The sequence below is a fragment of the Trichosurus vulpecula genome, chromosome 9, assembly GCF_011100635.1.
Source record: "Trichosurus vulpecula isolate mTriVul1 chromosome 9, mTriVul1.pri, whole genome shotgun sequence".
Classification (NCBI taxonomy): domain Eukaryota; kingdom Metazoa; phylum Chordata; class Mammalia; order Diprotodontia; family Phalangeridae; genus Trichosurus; species Trichosurus vulpecula.
This window is the reverse complement of record NC_050581.1, coordinates 78,678,027-78,694,061: the sequence shown is the minus strand read 5'-3', so window position 1 is coordinate 78,694,061 and position 16,035 is coordinate 78,678,027. Positions and strand designations below refer to the sequence as shown.

Below are 16,035 nucleotides of genomic sequence, written 5' to 3'. Positions count from 1 at the left end.
CCGTCAGTGTAGCAGTTTTATTTGATTATGCATATTTATTAAAAGGATTTTGTTTTTCTTTCCTTTCCCCCCCCCCAATTTGAGGGCGGATAGGAGATGGGTGGGATAAGGCAGTAAAAAAAGAAAAAGAACCAAAGCATTCTTTAAATGAACAGAAAAAAAGGCAAGAAAAAAACCACAAGCAGGCAAAACTGCTTTGAAAGCTACATGCTGAATTTGTAATATATGTAAAAAGAAAAGCAAGCTGTATATAACAGAAACCCACGGTTTCGTATACAATCTTCTTTTTCTGTTCTACTATGAACATGGAAATACTCTTTCACTTGATATTTGTTAAGTTCAGAATTTTTTTTTTATTTTCTCTTCTAACCCCTTTGCAATTTGGTTTCTGACCTCATTAGTGAACTGAAACACCCTAACCAAAGCTAGCAATGATCTTTTTTTTAATTCTGAATTTAAGAAATAAAACAAGAATTTCCATAAAAAGATGTTTACACATGACACGGCAAATCTATTACATACAATTTGCTATTCCCTTTCAATATATATATATAAACCTACCATGTAACTTTTTTCCTTTTTTCTTCCCTCCCTCCCGCCCACTCTAGACACAAGTACCATTAGATACAAATATGTATATATATGTAAAATCATTCTACACATATTTCTACTTATCAGTTCCTTCTGTGGATGAAGATAGCATCTTCCTTCATAGGTCCGTATTATCTTCATAGGTCCATATTACCTTCATAGGTTCATATTAACTACAAAGTTAATTTGGTTATTTATAATAGTCAAAATGACTTATTCGCTCAAAGTTGTTCTTAAAACAATATTGCTTATTCTTATACTGTATACAGTGTTCTCTTGCTTCCGCTCATTTCACTCTTCATTATTTTATGCAAGTCTAAAATCTTCAAGCTCATCATTTCTTACAGCACAGTAGTATTCCACCACAATCATATACCACAACTTGTTCAGCCATTCCCCAGTTGACAGGCATCCCCACAATTTCCAGTTCTCTACCACCACAAAGAGAGCTATTATAAATATTTTACAACATATAGGTTCTTTTTCTTTTTCCCTAATCTACTTTGGAAATAGACCTGGTAGTGGCATTGCCGGATCAAAGGATATAGGCAGTTTAATAACTCTTTGGGCATAATTTCAGATTGCTCTCCAAAATGGTTAGTTCAGTCACAGCTCCACCAACAGTGAATTAGTGTCCCAATTTTTCCATATCCCCTCCAACATTTGTCGCTTTCCCCTTCAATCATTTTAGCCAATCTGATAGGCATAAAGTATCTCAAGGTTGTTTTAATTTGTATTTCTCTAATCAATAATGATTTAGAACATTTTTGCATACAACTGTAATTGTTTTGATTTCTTCACTGGAAAATTGCCTCTTTGACCATTTATTAATTGAGGAATGACTTATTGTTATAGATCTGGCAAAGTTCTTTATATACTTAAGATATAAGACCTTTATCTGAGAAACGATCTATAAAAGTTTCCCCAATTTTCTGCTTTCCTTCTGATTTTAGCTACATTTGTTTTATTTGTACAAAACTATTAATTTAATGTAACTGAAATTAGCCATTTTACACTTCACAGTGCTCTCTAATCTCTTGTTTTATTCATAAATTGGTCACCTATCCAAAAGACTAACAGGTAATATGTTCCACGTTCTTCAAATTTTCTTGTAATCTCTCTCTTTATATCTAGGTCATGTATCCATTCTGACCTTATCTTGGTAAACTATGTAAGATGTTGGTCTATGCCCGATTCCTGCCAGACTGCTTGCTAGCTTTCCCAACAATTTTTTACCAAATCATGAATTCTTATCCCCAAAACTTAAGTCTTTATACTTAAAGGTTACTATAGTCATTTGCTGCTATAAATTATGTCTACTGTGTTCCACTGATCTACCTTTCTATCTCTTAGCCAATACCAGTTAATTTTGATAATTACTGCCTTATAGTTTAAGATCTGGTACTGCTAAACCTCCTTCCTTTATATTTTTTTCATTAGTTCCTTTGATATTCTTGACCTTTTGTTCTTCCAAATGAATTTTGTAATTGTTTTTTCTAACTCAGAAAAATTATATTTTGGTAATTAAACTGAGATAGCATTGAATATATAAATTATTTAGGTAAAACTGTCATTTTTATTATATTGGCCCTGCCTACCCATGAACAAATAATATTTCTCTAATTTTTAAAATCTGATTTCATTTGTTTAAAAAAATTGTCATTTTGCAATGATCTCTTAATTGCAATATCTAATGGACTTCTATCTTTATCCTTCTTGACCTTTCCTTCAGCATTTGAACCTACTAATCTATTTACTTGTCTCCTAGATACTCTATCCTAAGTTTCCATGACACTACTGTCTCTTGGGATTTTCCAACTCTCTAGCCACATCCTCAAACCCTCTTTTATTCCTACCTTCCCAATTATTGCTGAGGACACTACCTCCCAGTGACACAGACTCAGAAACTCAGTGTCATACTCTACTCCTCACATTCACTCTACATATCCAATCGTTGTCAAATCTTATTTTCACCCTCTCAACATTGCTCCTAGAGGCCCCTTCTCTCCCCTCACACAGTCTGGTTCTGTCTCCCATCACCCTTAACCCTAGTCTATTCTGAGAAAATTATAACTATTCATTGTTTTGAGTCTCCCCTTATTCCAAAATCCATCCTTCATTCAGCTATCAAGTTGATTTTTCTGAAGCACAAGCCTGACCACGTTAATGCCCTGCTCAATGAACTCTAGTGGCTCCCTATAACTCAGAGGATTGAAAGAGGCTGTTCCAAAAATCTTAGAACCCCAGGCAGCAGCCCCTTCTGGAAACCCAATAACTGCAAAGTAGGAAAATGAATCTTTTGCTAAGAGGGAGGAGGGAAGATGTTATATGGAACTAAAGGAGAAAAAAGGTTGGAATCGCTGCTATGAGAAATGTTACAGTCAACCAAGAGAGAATAAAAAATAATCATACAGCAGTGAGGGCCTAGCTGAGATCAGAGTAAGGAGCAGCAGGTCAAGTCAGCAAGGTCCAAGGACTTTCTCCAGCAGTATTCATTCAGAAGCAGAGAAGGTGGGATTAGGAGCCTGTGCTAGGGGAGTGGCAATAAGGCAAGGGATTTAAAGATGTTATGTTGCAGAATTGGGTCAACCCTAAGGTTAAGACTAAAAGAAAGAAGGTAAGATCAAAGCAATAGTGACAAACTAGAAGAAAAGGCTGGTGTTCGTGGCAAGAACAAAGAACAGCGGCAATGAGACTAAAAGGGACATAGAAAGATAGGAAAAATTTCAAGATTTAAGACCAAGGAATTACCAGTTAGGAGTGATGATGAGATCAATATGTGGTCAATCCCTATGGGTAACTGAGAGGGAGTGAAGATGAGAACATGAGAGTTGAGGCACATTTTTAACTAGGAGGTCAAGGTGACTAAGGAGCCAATGTGTACATGTATACTTAAGTTCACTAATTATGAAGGGGCGGATGGGATGGAAAGAAGAGATGTGAGGGAGATACTAAACTTGATAGAAGAGAAAGAATGACCTGCAAGACAAGAACAAAAAGAATCTAAACCAAGTGATGGAGATGGAAGGTGTGAACCTCCAGGGTAGTAACTACAGCTAGTAATATTATCTCCATTTTACGGATGAGAAAACGGACACTCAAGAGATGTTAAATAACTTGTCTACAGAGATATGCCTAGAAAGAGTCAGAACAGGATTCCAACCCAGATCCCTCTTGATTCCATGTCCACTACGCTTATATATCATTGCCTCCAAAAGGCTACTAAATGAGTATTGTTTAAAAATCTACTCCAACTTATGTCCCAAGACAGGGATAGGACAATAACACAGTGGTGAAATGGCACACAGTAATCAACTAAAACACTAGACACAATAAAGTTGTCAGGGTGGTGCCAATGAGATTAATAATACTAAATTTTTACACAGAACCTAAAAGAGCTACTCTCCGCCTAGAACTCTGAACTACCATTAAGTCAAAACAGGCAAGACTGGGGACGCCTGGATACAGAAAAGTACCTTGTATGGACACCTTGACAGTATCTTTAACCTATGATCCTGGGCATAGTCATTAACAATAGTTAGCACAAGCAAATGAAAAACAGAAGACCAATGAATAATACCTCAGTTTATTTCAGAATTTAGAGTTACTTTTTAACCACATGAGTCAAAATCCCCTTATTTTGATAATATTAATCAGCAAAGTGAATCAGTTACTGAAATAACCACATTAGGCCATTTATTTATTTAAATGAAAATATAAGTATAAGAAATATAGTAAGAAATTATTCTTAAAAATAAGAAATGTAATAGATTTTATGTTGTAGTATATGTTAAAATGCTATATGATCATACACTCAAAGAGTCTGAGCTGGAAGGAACCTTTATCAGTCATCTGGATCCAATTCTCTCATTTTACAGATAAGGAAACTGAGACCCAGAAAAGTCAGGTGATTTGATAAGTAGTAAATGGTAGAGCTGGGACTTGAACTCCGGTCCTGTCATTCCAAGTTCAACGCTCAAGAAAAGTGGAAAAATTGAAGTCAATAACTTACATTTTGTATAATACTCTAAAAATCACAAAATGCTTTCATAAAATTCTCTCACATATCTATTCTAAACAAACAACAACAAAGGAGACTGAACATCAACTTAACCAAAAATCAAAACCTGATACTCAAAAGTTTACTCATATTAGCCATACAAAAAAAAAAAAAAGATTTCTTCAATCCAAAGTAGAAAAAAATAAGTGTAAGAAACCCAGATAGATGCAAATGAATAAACCCTGGCCAACAACTGAAATACTGCTAGATCCTATGATCACTGCTACGCAGTTTTTAATTCTCTTATCATTTTTTCTGCTACACTGGTACTTCCTCTTCCTCTCATTTAATTCTAAATCCTCTGCAATCTGCCTTCTAACTGCAATCAAATGAAACTGCCCATTCCAAAATTACCAATGATCCCTTAATTACCAAACCTAATAGACGCTTCTCAATCTTTATCCTCAACATCTCTGCAGCACCTAACATAGCTGACCACCCTCTCCTGACGGACATAACTTTCTCTGCACTTTCATGACACTGCTCTGTTCTCTCCACACCATATCCTCAGGCTCCTTTGCTAGACTACCACAACTACTACTACTATACCTGATAACGGTGGATGTTCTCTACTGGGCTCTCTTTTCTTTTCTCCCTATATTTTCTCACTTGATGACCTCATCAGTTCTCATGAATTCAATTATCATCTACATAGATGATTCCTAGTCCAACTCTCTTCTCCTGAGCTCCAGCCCCATACCATCAACTGCCTACTGAGCATGTCAAATGCAACAGGATCTTTCCTCTCAAATCCATTCCTCTTGCACTTCTTCTGTATGATTTTCAAAGGTACCACTATCCTTCCAGTCACTGAAGTTTCACAATCTAAGTGATTTTTCACTCTCATTCATCTTACATATCCGATCAATTGCCAAATCCAAGGACCAGTCTCATATACATCCCCTTATCTTCACAACTTCCTCCCTGATGCAAGCCCTCATCAAAAGTAGCCAGTACAAAAATCTTTTTACTGGCTTCTCCGACGCAAGTCCCTCCCAGCTCTAATCCATCCTCCACAGAATCACCGAACTCATCTTCCTAAAAAGGCAGGTCTAACTATGTCACTCTCTACTCATGTTTTGGTGGCTCGTTATTACTTCTAGCATCAAATATGAAGTCCTCTGGCATTCAAAGCTCTCCACAACCCAGCTCCTTTCTGCCTTTCCAAATAAATCTTTTCATATTCCTCATTCATGACACTTAATTTCCACACCTTCACATCAGCCGCCCCTCATGCCTGAAATCTCCCCTCTTCACCTCTACCTCTTTGGACTCTTTGGTTTCCTCCACAACTCAGCTTAAGTACCATCTTCTCCTCCTCATCACCAGCCCACTACAACCCCATGTTAGTGCATTTCCATCCAAGATTATCTTGTGTCAGCTTTGATATATATCATACATACAACGTTTAGATCACATATGTCTCTCATATATACATATATATACACACACCCATATATAGATATATATACACACAAAGTAGTACTGCTAAGTACAGACACATATTTGTATACATGCATATATACATAGACAATACACACATCTATATACATACACACACACACATACACCCACCACACCTATTTATGTACACGCTATCTCCCTGTCTCACTTATTTGTCCCACTAGTTCCTAGTATAGCTAGTACTTGGCATAGTGCCTAACACACAACTGCTGAAAAAAAAAAAAGTTCGCTGACTGATACCAATGACTTTACCAACACTACACAATAAAGTATTAAATTGAATAATGTAGCCACCCCTCCCCCCCAAAAAATTAGTGCTTCCCATATTCATCTACATCTGTTTTTAAAATCCAACCCAAGGTCACATTTCCCTGGTGCTGGTCCAAAATCTAATACTAGTCAACGTTCTATTGGCTAGTTGTCGTTCAGTTGTGTTCAGCTGCTTTCAGTCTCGTCCAATTCTATGACCCCATATGGAGTTTTCTTGTCGGAGATACTGGAGTGGTTTCCATTTCCTTTTCCAGCTCATTTTACAGATAAGGAAATTGAGGCAAACAGGGTCAAGTGACTTGCCCAGCATCACACAACTAGTAAGTGTCTGAAGCCACGTCTGAACTCAGAGGAGTCTTCAAGACTCCAAGGCCCAGCACTCAGTTGTCTGAAGGTTTCAAATTGCCTTATCTTTCTTGAGGGGAAAAAGAGTTACTCTAAAGGATAGCTGCCTGGTCTTTACCAGGCCAAAAAAGAAGGCAACTGCAGCATTACTGGGGGAGGTGGGGGTGGCATGGTGCAGCAGTGCAGGAAGGGAGAGAGAAGTGGTGCAGCCGTTAGAGCACTGGGCTTGGAATCAGGAAGATTCCCTTCATAAGTTCAAATATGGCCTCAGACACTTAATACTTGTGTGACCCTGGGCAAGTCATTTGACCCTGTCTGCCTCAGTTTCCTCATCTGTAAAATGAGCTAGAGAAGGAAATGACAAACCACTCTACTATCTTTGCCAAGAAAACTCCAAAATGGGATCACAAATGGTCAGACATGACTGAAATGTCTTAATAATAACTTTCAACAATGGCTTTGATATTGTCAATCTTGTTGACATTGTGACATCTCTGTGAAATAGAAACCTTAACAACTCTAAATTTTTCTGAGCTTCTAGAATAAGTCACGTGCCATATATATGTCTGGGCTGCTCACTGCGTATACTACAACGCCTAGAGATCATGAAATAAAAACTTTAAACCACAAGGAACAGGATGTCAGTGCAATACTTGTGGTATAACCACACCTACATTTTCGAATTATAACAAGAAAACATTCAAGAATACTTCCTGCAAGCAGCAGTTGCTACTGAAATTCTTTCCAAAAATGTAACTTCAAAAATATGAATGGACACTTGTCTCCATACTTCTGCTTCTTAGTAAGTATTAAGGAAATACATTTCACCTGATAAAAAAAAACTTTGGAGAAAATAAAAATGTATCAAACTGGGAGTACCAATTAGTAATCACTAGAAGCTTTGTAGATAGATACTACAAAGAAATCAGATGCTTAAAGTAAAAAGCTATTCACTTAGGGAGATGTCCCCTGGCCATAGTACATCTTCAGCATCTGTGGACAGAAGGAGGAGACAAAGAAAGGGCTCCTGCTAGTCTAGGCAATATGCTCCATCACTTGTTCATCTGATTGCTGACATTCCTAACACTGTGAGGAGTCTCTCCATTGTCATAAGCTGCTAGGGAAATTACTCAAGACCTTTGAAACCTGGAATAAAATTTAGGTGGGAAGTGAAGAAGACAGAAGCTAAAGTAGAGATACTCTGGGGTTGCACACAACTAGGACCATGATAATTAGCAATAAATGTCACAGCAGTTAACATACACTTAACAATATAAACCACAAAATAGTGACCGACTTAAAAAAAAAAAGATACACTTAATGCCCAGCATGTTTGATGTAATGGCAGGTCACATCTTATTCATGATGACAAACAGATTATCAACAATGAAGTACCAATTCAATTGAGACAACCAAGACTATCAGTGACAATAGTCAAAAGGAAGATAGAAGCCTAGGCATTTCCACAGAAGCTTAATGTTTTTCAGGGAGCAAACTGGTTATGATATTTTAAATCCTACTACCACTGTAGTGAGGTGACAACAACATTTTCAAATTACATATTTTGTACAGTCATTTATCTGCAAAATAACCATTATAAAGTGATAATATTTTCTTAAATGGAAAGGAAGGCCCTTCTAAACATACTCCTGGAACCAAGAGGGCCAGACTATTCTATGTAATTGCGACAAACAAGAAACATGATAGTTTTTTAACAGACTCATTCAAAAACATTAATTGTTAGGATTTATGTAAGATTAATTAACATTAATCTAAAATCACTTTTTTGCTCTTTTTAAAAATCTCTTTAACTCTTCCAGAAACCTTGTTGGGCTTGTATCCAGTCTTCATTTTTCTTTGAGGCTTTGCTTGTAGACGTTTTTGAATCATTCCCTTCTTCTGAGATTGTCTTACATTTCCTTGTCACCATAGTAGGTCTTTATGATTAGGTTCTTTTTGTTTGTTCATTCTTCCAGCCCATTTCTTGACCCTGGACTTCAGGCTGGTGCCAGGCTCTGCTCCCCTGAGGAAGTACATCTGGCCTTAGCTTCTGTTCTTTTATGTCTTTCTGCTGCTTTCACAGTTCAGTCTGGGGGTCTGCAAGCCTTCAGTATTTCCAAAGTGATGTGATGCAGGAAGAGGTCTGTTTGTTCACTGCCCTTCAAGTCTACAAATTTCTGACCTGGTTTGGGTCTGTTGGCCTATGTGTGGTCAAGTTTTTTAGACTGCTGTTAGACTCAGTCACTGTTAGCCCGCTGGGTAGGCTCTGCTGTTTGAGAGAAGCTGAACTGGAGGCTTTCCCTTGTTTCGTTTCCTGCCTCAGTTTATTCCACTGTAGGTTTATGTGCAGGGCTAAAGATTAGAAATGAGTTCTTCCCCTCCCCCGCTCCTGGGCTTACAGCCACATAGCTATGATTTTGGAACTTGTTCTTTGCAACCACAATTACTCCTTTCTGCCTGGATCTGTGACCCGAAAGCAGGTAATGGGTGACAGAGCTGCCTGTTGGCATCTGTCCCTACTCCCAGGGACAGCGGAGGGGTGGGACTCTGAGATCTTTCAGCCCAGGTGTTCAATCTTCTTACTATCCTTAGGTGCTGGGCTGCTCCCTGCTTCTGCTTATTGTGGTACCACTGTTGGTATTGCACTGCACTCCTGGCCAGGCCTTACCTCAGTGTCTACAGAAACTCTTTATCTGCCTTCTTAAGCTGCCATAGGCTAGAAAAATGACTCACTGTGACTTTTTCTTGGCTTTCCTGATTAGAATTTGGTCTGGTGCTCTTTATCAGTCATTGTAGGGGAGGATGTGAAAGAGCTAAGGCAGAACTGCTAGCTCCCATTTGGCCATCTTGATTCTACCTCAACATTAATGGGTTGTGGATAACAGATGATGCTCTCGTGCTTTCCCAGTCTCCAATGGAGTGAAGCAAGGATGTGTGCTTTTTAGCATGATGTTTCCAGCAATGATGTCAGATCCTTTCAATGAGGAAAAAAATGGCATCAAAATCAGGTACCACACTGATAGTAAATAAAGTAGAGGGAGAGTTGGTATGTGACTTTTTGTTCATAGATGATTGTGCACTCAATGCAGCCTCTGAGGCTGAGATGCAACAAAGTATGAAACGATTCCCTGATGCTCGTGCTAATTTTGGCCTAACAATTAACACTAAGAAAACAGAGGTTCTCCACCAGCCAGCACTACACCATCCATACGTGGAATTATCAGATAAGTTCACTTACCTTGGCAATATACTTTCCAAGGATGTCCACATAGATTGATGCATGCATTGCCAAAGCTAGTTCAGTGTTTGGGAGGCTCCAAAGGAAAGTGTGGGAGAGAAGAGTAAGTATTAGACTGCCTACCAAACTGAAGGTCTACAGAGCTGCTGTGCTGACCTCATTGTTGTAAGCCTGTGAAACCTGGACAGTATACCAGGGCCAAGTGAGGAAACTCAATCGTTTCCATTTGAATTGTCGTGGGAAGATTCTGAAGATCACCTGACAAGATAAAGTACCAGACACAGAGGTCCTTTTTCTTGAGTTGAACTGCCAAGCATTCAAATTTGACTGCAGAGAGCACAACTCCAATGGGCTGGCCATGCTCTTCAAATGTCAAATGTACATTTGCCTATAAAAATATCCTTCCAAAAACCCACACAAGGCAAGTGTTTATATGGAGGTCAGAAGAAGCAACAGAAGGACACTCTCAAGGTCTCTCTGAAGAACTCTGGAATCAATTGTGAGACATGGGAGACACTAGCACAGTGCCACTTAGTATGGCATGCCTGCATCAAAGAAGGCACTGTGCTCTGTGAGCAAAATAGAATTGTAGTAGCTCAAATGAAACACGAGATGTGCAAATTTAGAGACGTTTCCCAAATGTTCATATGGACTATTTGTGCCCAACCTGTGATAGGGCCTTCCAAGCTTGCATTGGTCTGATGGGCGACAGTTGGACACATGTACCTTGACCTCAACACAGTGACGTCATTTGGTCCTCTTCAAGAATAAAGAACCAACCAACCAATGATTATGCCAGAGGATTATGCCAGAGAGAGGAACTGCTATTTTGCAATGAGAGTTTCTGATCATGAATATACTAGCAATAACCACATTTGAACCAATATTATGGTTAACTTGGGACTTCCTTTTTGTAACTAAAAAGCAGCATTTTATGAATAAAGGAGTAAATGTTAATATTTGTATTATAAATACTCTTGGTGGTTGTTTTTTAAGTGTAGTTTACAACACCTAATCCCAATACCTTATTTACAACCATAAAATATGAGACGAAATTGGCCTTGGTGGTCACCTAGTCCAAACAACCATTCCACATACAAATCCCCTAACAAGTGGTCATCCTTGCACAATTCCAGGGACAGGGAATTCACAACTTTTACATGGCAATCCATTCAGATGGAAGCCAGTTTCATGTCTAAGCAATATTTAAGGAATATTTTCTATGCAAATTATGACAGCTGCAAATTGTACAAAATATAAACAAATTCTGGACTAGTACAAGATGGTGCCTAGATTGTTAACTCATGTGCTGACAGAACACATACTAGACAAGAGCCAATGCTTTTAGTCAGATTTAAAATTTTAACAACATATTCTACCTTCTTGATTTTTTGTATTATTAACATCTTGTGAATGTAACACTAGAATCAAAAGTCTACCCAATAGTGTATACAAATTTAATTGTTTATAATTTAATAATAAGGTTTTTCTGTGGGCCCAAAATTCATTCTTGTTCATCTCACTGAGAGGTATACTAAGTTTCTATCAACTAAAAAATGCCAAGGTACTTAATCTTCTAATATGCAGATATTCTAAAATAATTAGTCAAGTCATATCCTAAGAGTTTGCAAATTCTTACACTAAATTTGCCTGTTAACTAGCAGGCGGAACCTTGCAACCAACCATAAAATGGTGTGTTGCATCAGCTCCAAGAATTTCTCTGCAATACATTTCTCAATATCATGTTGGTAAGCTAAAAAATAAATTGGGAAATGTGTTAAGGGCATGTAAACAAGGAAATGAGGCTTAAGGAAAATATGTGTAATGGCATTTCTCTACTTTAAGCTAACACGATTTTGTCTCACATCAGAAGCTCATCTGAGTCACTTCATTTAGGCCACAAGGAATATTAATGAATGCCATTCAGCTTCTAGCAGTAAGTAGTTTTATTGTTTACCTGCTGAGTACGGCTTCCTTATCTGCCAAACGACTTTTAATTTTACTAGTCAGGTAGTCCAAAAAAAGGGTCCAGATATCCAAACAAGAGAAGTAACCTTCATGTGTAGGCTATAACACAAAAGAAATACAGATAATGAAATTAATAAAAATAGAAATTGCTTATTTTTGAAAAGGCTGTTGATTTAAAAGTTAAAAACAAAAGCATGCTACTTCCTAAATAAAAATTCCTCCAATATGTGAAATCAAAGAATTTGATCACTTTTGTAAAAACAGTCCCTTAATTTTTTCTGCTCAAGACAGTCAAGTTAAAAGCTTTATACATAGTTACAGACAAACTCTTTTAATAGATATTATGTAGAAGTAGTGTTATAAAAGAGAATAAATAAATTATTCGAAAACCAAAAGTTTCGGTGACTAAAAAAAAAATAAGGTAAAGAATCAAATTTGGCCTTCTGATTAAGATGTAAGACAAAAAAGATGCCAAAAAGTACAACTCTCCTACAGACCCCAGAAAAGATCTGAAAAGGACCCCAAATAACAAAAATGATAAAGAAAATCAAAGCTCTTCTGTCTGATCCACAACTGTACAAAAATACAACTAGAACCCACGCAGAAGTCTGGAATAGGATCACATCAGGGAAGCCAGTTCAAACCCCAATAATCAGATCTGAATATTACAAACACAGAGAGAAGTGTTGTGCCAAGGAAGACAATGCAAGCTCTAGTAAATGGGCCTAAATCTAACAGGCGTTGTAAATAAGGACACTCTTGGGTCTCTTAATTCAGTAAGAGAGCCGTAACTGGGGCCTGAAGTCAGATCCCAGCCTAGCCTAACAGAACAGAACTGGGGAACAAGGTGTGCCTACTTAAGTCACCGTATATGGAGACAAGGCCACAGCAATAAACATGGCCAAGTCAGGTCTTAAATGTCGACGTGAGAAGTCCTTGTAAGAGGTCTAAGACCAGTGCAACAGCTAACAATCAACGGAGACAACAGGAAATGGTACCAACTCCTAACTGGAAATTGTTCAAGGAGAAGGAGATAGAAAACATGCTGAGGCCAACGGATCGATCACCTGGAGGCTGAGACAGACATTAAGTGTGGTCTGAACAATTCCATTCAGAATGGCAACAGTAACAGCATCCAAACTACAAATCAGGGAGAACCAAATGGGGCCTTACTCAACCCATCCAAAAGTTCTACAAGAGGTAAAGCCTGACCCTCCAACAAAGTCCCAATCCAATAACTAACCTGTGTAATCCATCCAATATGAGTAAATAGAAGGAAACATAAAAGACAATGAAGAAATTCTATGAGCTGTGAAGCCTAAGAAGTAGCCCCAAAGAAGGGAATAACAAAGCCTCAAAGAAAAAAATTGCTTGGCCACAAAAACAAGATTAGCTAGAAGAAATGAAGCTAAAAATAAAAATTAAGTGTAAAAGTGTAGAAGAAAAAAAATTAACACAATACAACTCTGCAGGCATTTTCCAATCTGCGTAAGTAGGGGCAACTACCAAGGCCCCAACTACGAAACACAATTTGGAACAATTCCTGATCAGAGTATAGGGTCTTAGAAGCCATCTAATCCAAACTGTTCATTTCACAGGTGAGGAGACTGAGGCCCAGACAAGCTCAATGACTTGCCAAAGGTCACCGAGTATTACACAGCAGAGGCCAGAGGCAAACCCAAGACTCCAAAGTCTAGTCCTCTTTCCACATACTCCCTTCTCACTGAGTACTACGTCACTTTCTTCCTACTACAAGGTCAATTCAGTTCAATTCAAACTAAACACTTTTTATGTACAAGGCAACCCTACAACTCTACCTCAAAACTTCTCACTTGGCACACTCTGCTCCCACTGTCTAGTCTAAACCTTCCCCTTCCCCTTCCATATGACTATCCACCCCACGTGACTATCTATGGGCTGCCCCACAGCAATACCATTCTGATCACAGGATCAGAAAATGAAGGAGAGCCAGAGGGGAAGGAAAATTTTTAAGTCCATCTAAAGCCTTCCAAGAAATACTTAATATGTCATTATGTTCGTCAGACTTAATATTGGTGAACAGCATGTCAATTTCTGGCCTGCCATTTACCTATATCATCAAAGACTGGGAGGAAAAAAAAGAACAGCAGAAATAAATACTAGACAAAATCCTCTTCCATCCTGGGTTTTGGAGCAGACTGCCCCTGCTATCATGTTTTCCCTCTTTCACTAATCTTCTGTCTCTCCCTTTCTCCTGGCTCTGTCCCTGCTGCCTACAGGAAAGGGGGGAAAAGCATAAGCCAAAGAGAATAGTTCCTTAGTCATGATTGCAATGTTCGAGGTGTGGAATTTCTTAATCAAAAAAAAAAAAAAAAAAAAAAAACAAAAGATGTTCATTTTCAAGTTTCCTTAATGATTCTGATGAGATGTTCCAAGTTATCTGACTACTTCTCTCTATCAGCTAAGGCCACTTTCTTCTGCACCTGGTCCCCTTTCAAATTTCTCAAGTTTTTGCTTCTAAAATGGGCATAAAGAGTTTAAAATCCATTACTGTACTGCTAGTAGGAGGGCTAATCCCACCTAATACAAATCTTGTTGCTGCAGCCATCATGCACAAGGGTACTACTTTGCTTATTTTGTGGGAGAAGGGGCTTTCTGCCCACACCTTCCTCATTCTTAAAAAAACCCTCACTTGGTCTGACCTTCCAACTACATAAAGTTCTATATCTCTCCTCTCTTTCGTGGCTGAACACCAAGAGAAAGCATCTAGACTTGGGTGTGTCCACTTCTTTTCCTTTCACTCAATTCCAATCCCCCCACAATCTGACTTCCAACTTGATCATTCAAATGATATTGCTTCTCCAACGTTATCAATGACCTCTTAACTACCAAATCTAATGCCCTTTTCTCATTCTTCATCTTTCGTGACCTCTCTATAGCCTCTGACACTGTTGACCATCCTCCTCTTCTCCTGAAAACTCTCCTTCTCTGAATTTTCATCATCCCATTCTCTCCTGGTTTTTCTCCTACCTAACAGCTCTTTATTCTCTTTTGCTGGATCTTCATCCAGGTCATACCTACTAACAGTGGGGCTTCCCCAAAGCTCTGTCTTGGGCCCTTTTCTCTTCTCTCCCTATACAACTTCACTTGGTGACCTCATTAGCTCCCATGACATTAATATCCATTTCTATGAAGATGATTCTTAGATCTATATATCTAGCCCTAACTTCCCCCACACTACAATCATGCATCACCAACTGCCTCTTGATCATCTCAAACTAGATATCCTGTAAACTCAAACTCACTATGTTCATAACAGAACATATAATCACTCACCACAAATCATCCCCTTCTTCCAAACTTACTTATTACTGTGAGGATGCCACTATCCTCCAGTTACCAGACTGAAAACCACTGGGTCCACCTTAACTCCTCACTCACAATCATCCCATGTATCCAGCTTTTCCCAGGCCTTATCTACCTTATGTCCCTTTCTCACCACACAGCTGCCACCTTGGTACAGGCTTTCATCACCTGACACCTAGACAATCTCAAAAGACTTTTGGTAGTCTCCTTACTTCAAGTCTTCCCCCACTCCAGTTCATCCTCCACTCAGCTGCCCAACACAAGTCTGTCCATCCTTCCCTGATCCCTATCCACATAAACTTTAGTGTCTCCCTACTGCCTCCAAGACCAAATATAAAATCCTGTTTGGATTTTAAAGCCCTCCATAACCTGGTCCCTTCCTACCATTTCAGACTTCTTACACCTTATCCCCCCCTCCAAATACAATAAAAGCCTTCTTGCTGTTTCTCACACACAACACTCCATCTCCTGATTCCTTGTCTTTTCACTGGCTGTTTCCCCTGCCTAGAAAGCTCTCCTTCCTTACTTCTGCCCACTGGATCCTAGGTTTCCTTTAAGACTCTTTCCTTCAGGGCCTTCTGCAAAAGGCCTTTCTTGTTCTCCCTACCACATCTTAGCCCGACTCACTCCTGACACCCAGCTAGTCCAAAGCAACTTGAAAATAAGTAGAAATTCATTTCCAATGGAATTTGCCAATATTTACGATGCAAATGGACCCTGAAATGTGTAAAGTGAAATTGTAAGGAAAGCTAAC

At 38.6% G+C, this 16,035-nt stretch overlaps 1 protein-coding gene across 2 annotated transcripts in view; it reads right to left on the bottom strand.

Moving 5' to 3' along the window:
* XPO6 (exportin 6) overlaps positions 1-16,035 on the bottom strand; it is a 127,026-nt gene that overhangs the window by 50,426 nt on the left and 60,565 nt on the right. For both annotated transcript variants that reach the window (XM_036737805.1, XM_036737806.1), the window contains one exon: positions 11,926-12,035. In XM_036737805.1, the coding sequence (XP_036593700.1) occupies positions 11,926-12,035 (110 nt within the window). The remainder of the gene's footprint in view (positions 1-11,925; positions 12,036-16,035) is intronic.